General features: G+C 43.8%; 1 protein-coding gene across 1 annotated transcript; it reads right to left on the minus strand.

Annotated features, from left to right (window-relative positions):
• Positions 1–270: 270 nt before the first annotated feature.
• On the minus strand, positions 271–10,120 carry dcp2 (decapping mRNA 2). Its single transcript, XM_079256545.1, has 11 exons — positions 9,921–10,120; positions 8,496–8,670; positions 8,250–8,369; positions 6,446–6,544; positions 6,205–6,357; positions 6,000–6,112; positions 4,699–4,803; positions 3,915–4,023; positions 2,461–2,535; positions 2,257–2,311; positions 271–751 (listed from the first exon to the last, which is right to left on the minus strand). The coding sequence occupies exons 1-11, from the start codon at positions 9,986–9,988 to the stop codon at positions 621–623; spliced, it is 1,203 nt and encodes a 400-aa protein (XP_079112671.1). The 5' UTR covers positions 9,989–10,120; the 3' UTR covers positions 271–620.

A 10,120-nucleotide genomic window follows, 5' to 3' on the forward strand; every position in this document is an offset into this window, starting at 1 on the left:
GAAACCACAGCGTGAAAACTGCTTCCTGTTGGGCTTCCGGATCCTTCCAGGAAGATTTCATTTATTTAAACCTGTCAATGTTTTCCTGTTAAAGCACGACGAACAGAAGCCGGGTGACAATTCTCTCGTTTTCTCCTTTTATTTTCATGATCAATGAGATTGTTAAATTTTTTTCTACAGTTTCAGTAAAAAAAAAAAAAAAAAAAAAAAAAAAAAAAAAGAAGCAGAAATTCTGATAAAATCTACAAAATAGTTAAAAGTTTTGCTGTTATGACTGAAACATACTCGCTCAGACGAGTGGAAGTGAGATGGATTCACGGAGTAAAGAGGAAGGTGACTTTTCCACAACCAGAACGTCTCCATGGAAACCAGACATCTTCTCACTCCAAACCGCAACGCTCGTTTTTCTGACCCCAGACACGGATCTAAAATCCATCCGGTTTGGGAAACTTTACAAGACCGAGTGTTTCCTGCTTTTCTGCGGTGTCTCTCCGGCGGACCGAAGACGGTTGCCTAGCAACATACATGAAACTTTCCACCGCCTTCACATGGGTCGAGCATGTTGGCACCGTGTCCTGGACCGAGGATGAGGAGGCTCTTCAGGTTCACACTGACGAGGATCAGTAGTCAAAACACTTCATGATGTCGTCTCTGTCAAATTTGAAGTTCAGGAAAGTCTGGGAGGAAAGCAGGAGGTCGAAGTCTTTGTCTTCCGCTGGTGACTGGTAGCTGGAACAGCTCGGACCCAGATCTGCGGAAAGACAAACAACAGGACCAGTTTACTCTGGTCTGAAACCATCAATCCCAGCTCTAAAGGCCCGTTTACGCCCAACGCAGACGACAAACATCGCCCATCCCCTGCATTGTTGGCGTACGTAATCTGGTGACACCGAAAACAGAGCGATACCACCGACACCACGGGGGCAGTGTTGTATACGCGGTGGAAACTGAGTAATCACCGTCATTACTTCACATTAACATGTTAAATTCATCCAGAACCATCTGAATGATGTTTATTATCTCGGAATCTCAGCGTTTCTTCATCACAACGATAAAAGTCATCATCCTGGTGGAAGTGGGACTTCCACCCAGTTTCCTCAGAGCTGGTTCGCACTCTGGTCCTGTCAGATCATGTGACTGGACCACAGACTGTATATGAAAGATGGACGGAGCCTCCGGCAGTTAAAAGTGAAGCCTATGCAGAAGTGCATAAAACTGCAGTTCCCCCTTCATCCACTAGGGGCTGCAAAACGGAGCAAATCCCCATAGACTCCCATGTTAAAAAGACCAACTTCACAGTAGAAATAAACATGTTTACAGTAGAAATAAACATGTTTACAGCAGAAATAAACACGTTTACAGCAGAAATAAACATGTTTACAGCAGAAATAAACACATTTACAGCAGAAATAAACACGTTTACAGCAGAAATAAACACGTTTACAGCAGAAATAAACACATTTACAGCAGAAATAAACACGTTTACAGCAGAAATAAACACGTTTACAGCAGAAATAAACATGTTTACAGCCTGGTACAAAAAATCCAAAATGACAACTGTGGGGGGAGTGAATTTTTTTCTAACTCGTCCGTTTAAAAGTAATTTAATCTCGAAGTTCGGCATATTTAGGGGCGTGTCCTTTTGATTGACAGGTACCCGATCTGCTTCAAGTCAGAAGAACGTAGAACAACCGCGGTTTTTAGCCGGTTAACAACATGACTTAGCATTAGCCTGTTTACCTCCGTTAGCTGGTTAGCTCCTGTTATCTGCAGATTAGCTCAGTTAGCTCTTAGCTACAGAAAGCTCGGAGTTCGCTCGATGTCAATCATCCACCATGACGCTCACAGCCCCCCCTCTTAGCTCCACCTCTTTGCCTATATTTGTATTTTCCGGGCAAGACAACACGCATGCTCCTGCCAAGATGGCGATGGCAGGAACCGCCCACCGAGCTTCAATTCAGCTCTTCAGAAACCTGCGCGTGACGTTACCGAGGCGCCGCCCATCTTTTATATCCAGTCTATGGACTGGACACAGTAGGAGCTGATTTGACTGATCATGCAACGTCTGAAGTTTGCTACTTTAATGGAGCTGAATTCTGACATTTTTGTTGTTTTCATGTTTTTGACGCCAAAACAAAGTCAAAGCAAAGACAGACCAGGTCAGTGTGTCCAAACCTGTTCTTGGCAGACGGACATCAACACTCAGCTAAACAACCCCGAACCTCTTGAATGTTCCTGAACGGAGTCAGTACCAACCTGTCTCAAAGATCTCGTAGAGTCTTCTGGGCTGATGTCGTTTATCGTCTTTCTGCTGAAACACATGAAGAATGGACCGGCTTCAGTTCACAGATCTGCTTCTGCACGTGCAGTCAGGTGAAAAGACGGGCTGCGCGGGGGGAATCCTAACCGGAGGAAGGTTAGGAGGGTCAGGAACACCCGTCACAGTTCCTTCCTTCTCACCTGCTTGTCACTGCTTCCTTTCTTCACACAGGGAGAGTCCTGGCTTTTCTTCCCGACGCCTTTCAGGTTCGCTCTCTGCACAGAAAAGACCAGGGGACGGACACACATTCATCTGGTTCCTCATTACTGCGGTTCCACACAAACATCCAGCAACACCAGTTACTAAAGCAACACATGGTGTAACCAGGATGGATGGATGGATGGATGGATGGATACTAAGAATTGACCAGAAAGACTCAGAAGTGTGTTTATGCCGTTTGTTAGATGCAAACTGAGGGAACACTGTGTTTTCCATTAATGTGGTGTCACCTGAACTCACCACTGCAACGTGTGAATTACAGCTTAGACTTTCCTCCTTCATGGTTTTCTCCTTCATACGAGATTTTCTCGTTCATTTGAGTCAGAAGAACATGAGAAGACATCGAGACTTTCGTCCGTTTCTATCCCACCATTCTGAATGTTCATTTACTGACTAATTTATTATATTTGATCTGATTATTTACTTTATTATTTTGTTCCATCTGTACACCAACCCACCAATTCATCCATCCATTCATCCATCAACCCACCAATTCATCCATCCATTCATCCATCAACCCACCAATTCATCCATCCATCCACCTACCAATTCATCCATCCATTCATCCATCAACAACCAATTCATCCATCCACCCACCAATTCATCCATCCATCCACCTACCAATTCATCCATCCATTCATCCATCAACCACCAATTCATCCATCCACCCACCAATTCATCCATCCATCCATCCACCCACCAATTCATCCATCCATCCACCTACCAATTCATCCATCCATTAACCACCAATTCATCCATCCACCCACCAATTCATCCACCAATTCTTCCACCAATTCTTCCACCAATTCATCCATCCAACCATCCATCCACCAACCCACCTATTCATCCATCCACCTACCAATTCATCCATCCATTCATCCATCAACCCACCAATTCATCCATCCATTCATCCATCAACCCACCAATTCATCCATCCATCCATCCATCAATTCTTCCACCAATTCATCCATCCATTCATCCATCAACCCACCTATTCATCCATCCACCTACCAATTCATCCATCCATTCATCCATCAACCCACCAATTCACCCATCCATCCATCCACCTACCAATTCATCCGTCCATTTATCCATCAACCCACCAATTCATCCATCAACCCACCAACTCAACCATCCATTCATCCACCAACCCACCAATTCATGCATCCATCCATCCATCTCTGAATGCAGCCTCTCATTTCGCCCTCATCTCCCGCTCCATAAAGCCACGGCAGGAAATAAAAGTCAATTTCTGAGTCCAACCGGACCAAGAGGAGAACGATGAAAGGTAGACCACATCGGGTTTGTAGCAACCCCCTCCAGAACCTTCCCGTTAGTCAGCATGCTGTGCACCAGCTGCCGCCCATCCTCTCACCTGGTTCAGGTCGCACTGGCCCAGGTATCCTGGAGTTTTCTGCTGCTTGTGTTTGGTCCAGCTCTCTGCAGGAAACACATCCGTACCTGTAACGTACCGGGATTTAGACCTGGAAAGACACACAGTGGAGACTCTCAGCAGTACGAGGAACCAGGAGGAGTACCCCCTCCTATTTATCCACCAAGATAACTTTATTGTTTCCGTGACAACGAGGACCTTCAGGAGGACAGCATGAAATGCCATCAGGCTTTTATTTGTGGCGTCTTCTCACCATCTCATCTGTTGTCATGAAAGTTTTGTAGCTCTACTTTGCCTCCTTTTCTCACAGCAGGATTATAATCTGCCTCCTCTTTATGCTGAAATATTATTCTTCATTTTTAATATCTTTGTTGCTGCATCATTTATTAATAACCAGACAGGAAGAACAAAAGAATGGAGGAAGAAAAGAGAAGATGAAGCACAGATAAATAAGTCTTCCACCGTTTACCTGTACCTGAGTTAATATTGCCTTAATGATGTACTTGTACATCTTCATACTACAACCTGGGGTATAGAATACTCTGCTGTTCTTTTACTGGTCCGACCTACTGGGGACCAGACCGAGCTCAGTCTGGTCTAACTGTTGATTCCAATAACTAAAGGGACAAAAACGTCCAGCAAAGTGAAACGGTGCAACAACAAACAGCTTCTGCTTCCAGATGTTTTTCCTCCTCCTCCGTTTACAGACGTAACTTTATTCAGCCCGTCTATCTGACGGGTCAGACAGTCTCTCAGCCGTTCTTACCGAACGTTGTCTACAGGTTTGGACGGGGTGCTCCTGCTGTTCGCCAAGTCCTCGTCGCTGTCGGGCGGCTCGCCTTTCATTCTGCTGATCCAGTCTCGGAGAGGTCTGAGAGATGAGCAGAAAGTTTGGAAAACGCCTCTGAATAAAAACGTAGAGATGCAGCTGTTTATCAGGTGACGCAGTTAACCACGTTAATATGATCTGTGAACGTCAAGTTTTCACTAATGTGTTCACAAATAAACACAAATATCAAACAGAAAAAAATTAACACTAAAACTGAAGAAATATTCATATTTTCCACAAAATTTTTTTTTACCTTTAAACTCACACAAATGTTCAGGTTAAAAAAAAAGCTTTGGTGTAGAAAAGTAACCTTTAAAACGAGGCTTTTTAAAAAAATTATTTTAACAATGCTGTAGAAAGCTAAAACTTTTCATCCCAGTCAGCCTGAAGACATGATGTCTCCATGGAAACGTGATGTTTCAGCCTCTGCTGTCAGATTCTGAGGCTAAAATTATGTAAAATCAATGTATGAATAGATAAAGCAGCATTAAGAGCAACCAGAAGTGTGTAGAAATAACGCACACAGATCAGCAGTTTCTCACGTCTGAAACACACACACACACACACTGTTTCCATGTTTCCACACGTCTTCCTGCTACTATCTACCTGCTATCCTCACTGCAGCACCTCCACCTCGGCTGCATCCCAAACGTCTTCTTGGCTTTATTCCAGCCATAGAGGATCATTATTTTCCTGCTTTTCTCATCACTTGTTGATCTTTGGCTGCTCCTGATTGGACGTTACCGTCAGTTTAAGCTCTCTGATTGGTGGAAAGTGTGACAGGAAGTGTCTTCATCATCATGTCCAGGTGAAAATAGAGGTCTCTTAGCAACATGGTAGTGATGGTGATGAAGATGTGATAAATAATGGTGGATTTACCATGTAGAGTCTCCGAATAACAACTACATGTAAATCTCCTAGATGGGATAGAAATGTCTGGAAGGGTCAGATATCCATCATAATTTACGCCACAGAGATACACAGCCGTTCCGGAGACACTGATGATGGTAGAAGAGGAAGACCTCAGGGAGATCTGCTGGAGTTTTAAGGGTTAAATATATAAAAATAAATCACCTGATGCACATGTTGATTTACTTTTAATCCTTCATAAGAGAAAATATGTGAGTGTGGACACAGATATAAGCTAGCTAGTGAGGAAATGCAGGTCTTACACACACACACACACACACACACACACACACACACACACACACACACACACACACACACACACACACCTTATGAATGGGATGGCCATGAAGAATTTATTCGGGGCGAGTCCAAGTTTAGATTTTGGGGTCATGTCGTTCCTGTGACAGGGCAGTTTCTCGATAGGAAACCATTCAATATTCTACAGAAACAACAACAAATCGTCAGAAACATCATCATCATCATCATCATCGGCAGAATCTAAGAGACCATGCGTGTAAAGAGGATCCCTACCCGGATCTCCTTCCTGGTTTTGGGGTTGAACTTGGTATCCTTGGACACTCCTGGGATGATATAGAGCCGCACCAGCTGGTCGGTGATCTTCTGCTCGATGAACATGTCTTTGCAGATGCGATTCTTTATGTCAAAGCCCGTCTCTTCCAACACCTGGAGAACAAGACCGTCCGTATTCTCTGCTGTTCACACATCACTTTCACCGCTTTAGCATTAAACACGAGACGGCAGAGGAACTCACTTCACGAACTGCACAGTCATAAGGAGCTTCATCCTCATTCACCTTGCCCTTCGGGAAGCCCCAGCCGGATTTTGCAAGGTAGCCCTGAACAAGAAGAACCTACAAGGAAAACATGCACTAGTTACAGTAGCTGCATGGAAGATTGCACGTAAATGAATCCACTGGATTGTAAACCTCCTGGACGGGATGAAAAGGCCTGGAAAACCTTCATCTCCATTTACGCCACAGAGTTACACACTACCGTTCCTGAGACACTGCTGATGACATAAGAGATAGCATTCAGGAACACCGCAGATCTGGTGGAGTTTTAGAGGTTAATTATTATGTTTTTTAAAAATCAGTTCATTCAGGATGCCCAGAAAGACCCAGCTGAATCTGGCACCCTGGTTTAGTTCGTGTTCACGCCAGGATAGTCCATCAGTCCAGATTAAGTCTGGAAATGTTTTATGCAGCAGGATGGTGATCCCAAAGGTCTGGAACCATCTGAACCAGCATTCTGGTTCTGGTCCAGTTTCTCCAGCTTAATCTTTACCTGACTGTAGGAAACAGACAGGCAGGAGGAGGACCAGGTAATCTAGTTTATGAACTCATTGGTTGCCAGGCTTTGTTTCTGCAGAGTCTTGTGGGTTTTGGAGCATTTGAGCTCATCTGTCGGGACTGGGTGCGTGCATCAGGGTGTCTTCAGGGTGCGCACTCATAACATGTTGGGAGCATGCTGGGTGCGTGCCCGGGGGGCGAATTTTGTAGGCGTTCTGACCATAGACTGTAAATGAAAAGATGGGCGGAGCCTCCACAACGTCACCCATAGGTTTCTGAAGAGCTGAATGGAAGCTCGGTGGGCGGTTCCTACCATCACCATCTTAGCAGAGGCATGCGCGTCGTCTCGCCCGGAAAATACAAATATGGGCAAAGAGGTGGAGCTGAGAGGGGGGCTGTGAGCATCATGGTGGATGATTGACATCGAGCGAACTCCAAGCTGCCTGTAGCTAAGAGCTAACTGAGCTAAACCGGAGATAACAGGAGCTAACCAGCTAACGGAGGTAAGCGGGCTAAAGCTAAGTCATGTTGTTAACCGGCTAAAAACCACGGTTGTTCTACGTTCTTCTGACCTGAAGTGGGAGATCTGGTACCTGTCAATCAAAAGGACACGCCCCTAAATATGCCGAACTTCAAGATTAAATTACTTTTAAACGGGCGAGTTAGAAAAAAATTCACTGCCCCTACAGTTGTCATGAAGGTAAACCTGACCTATAAACCTAAAATGGATTTTTGAACCAGAATGTAAACATGTTTATTTCTGCTGTAAAGTTGGTCTTTTTAACATGGGAGTCTATGGGGATTTGCTCTGTTTTGCAGCCCCTAGTGGATGAAGGAGGAACTGCAGTTTTATGCACTTTCACATCGGCTTCACTTTCATTCGCAAGAGGCTCCGTCCATCTTTCATAAACGGTCTATGGTTCTGACGTGTTCTCGGCCAAATTGCCTCTCCATATACAAAAAATCCACAAAAGCACAATAGATGTCGAAGGATGTGTTCGGCAGCCAACGAGTTAAACTTTAACGGGTGCAGATGGAGGTGAACCACGATGGACCCTTGAGCAAGGCCCACAACCGCCCCACTACTGTTCCCTGGGCACTGAAACATGGCATCCCACTGCTTTCCAGTACAACTAGAGATGTGTTAATGCAGAGCTGAATTTCCCTGTTGGCATGAATGAAATAATTATTACCATTATTAACTAATGAAAATGTCATTTTTCATGCCTGTAAACGTTTAGTGACTGAAAATGCACCAGCGACTCACATTCTCTTGAGACTCATCCAGAATGATTGCTCCGTAAGTAGGAACGCCCATCTTATACTCCTTCCACTGCTCCAGGACCTTCTGCACATCCTCTCCATGAGGCAGCAGAAACGGACAATGCTGGAAGAGTGTGAAGAGTTAAAGAACAAATAAAACACCTGCTGGAATTTGTAGAGACATGGACGAAAACCAGAAGCAGGTTTTCTGCAGGTTTGTTAAAAACAGGAGGGAATTATTGAGTTAAACTGATCTGTTGAGCGAAAGGATATCTGCTTTGGCGAAGTCTCTTATCCCACAGTGAGGAGCTCCTGGAGTGTTCTGCATGCAGAAGTCCAGGTAGAACCAGTGGGCCAGCTCAATCTGGAAGCAGACTCGGATAGCGTTGTCCCTCTCCTCGCTGGGAATGTGGAGGATGAACCGGCTGGAGACGAAAAGACCAGTAACAGATGAAACATCTGCTGTTATTCTCCGCGTTTGGTGCAGTTTTCTGTTTAATTTACAGAGTTTTGTGTTGGTACTTTCTGTAAAGGCAAACCTGCGAACCACGACTGATTCATCCTTCTCTAAACAGATTCATGTTTATTTCATCTTAGTATCTGTACTGATACTTTTTCTCATCAACTTATATTTTATTCACAAATAAAAAAAAACAACCAATTAGAAGCTGAAACTGAGATATTTTATCATTTCATGGGACAAAGCAACTTTACCTGTCTGTAAAACGTGAGAACAAAAGGTTGGAAAAGTAACATTTGGAGGAGCAATTGACAATTCGATTAAATGACAGCAGGTCAGTAACACGACTGGGTATAAAAGGAGCATTTTAGAGAGGCAAAGTCTCTCGGAAAGAAAAACAGACAGAGATTCACCAATCTGAGACAAACTGGATCTAAAACTCGTGTAACCATTTCAGAAAAATGTTTCTCTAATTTTTCCACTTCTTAGAGTATAATATCTTTAGACCCTGAACTGGACTAAATGGGTAAAAAAATCAAAAGTTTTGGAGCAACATCTGCTTCCATCCCTCAGACGTTTTACAGATGTGTTGCTGCCATCTGACTCACAGTTAGCTCATATGTTCCATCAACTGGTAAAACACCTCAACATCTGGCATGTTTAAGTTCTACTGGAAATAAAATGTGACCTGATGAGATTTAGAAATCGCCGCATTGTGTTTTCATTTACACCGTAAACAGTGTCACATCTGTTGTTGTAGCTTTGCCACTAACACATGTAATAACATGTGCAGGTTGTACAGTTCTGATGAAACATCCAGCAGTACACATCAGGGAACCAGTATGGGGAGGTACTGTCGCTCCATGGAAAAATAAATAGAAACTTTAGACTAAGATGCACAAACAGTCAGAAATAAGCAGCCAGAGGTCCACATCCTCCAGTATAAAACATCTAAAACACACCACCATGTCATGCAGACAAAGCTACTTAATAAATAAACAAACACACTATTTTCACATTGTCTGACTCAACATTTCATGAGGTCTGGAGGGAGAAAAGTCCAAATGCAGCTGCAGTCAGAACCACAACAAACATGGAGTGAGCTATCTCTGGTCTCCAACCAACAAAACCTGGAGCAAATTTATTAAATGAATAAGTCATAACATCAACCTTAACATGTAGTAGTAGGTAAAGTCTAATAAACATCATCCTGACCTGCAGAGATCATCCAGAACACTGGAGGGGATCTCAACCCTCTTTGCCTCCACGTTAGCTGCAAACATCTCGACTGTCTCAGAACCTCCAGATCTTCCGCATATAAAATGAGCTAAAAGAACCGCAGTCTATAACCGCATTTAAACTTTATATTAGCGACATAAAACCAGTAGAAACTCGCAAAACCACCGCCTTCTGCT

Source organism: Telmatherina bonti (assembly GCF_933228915.1).
Source record: "Telmatherina bonti genome assembly, chromosome: 17".
Taxonomy (NCBI): domain Eukaryota; kingdom Metazoa; phylum Chordata; class Actinopteri; order Atheriniformes; family Telmatherinidae; genus Telmatherina; species Telmatherina bonti.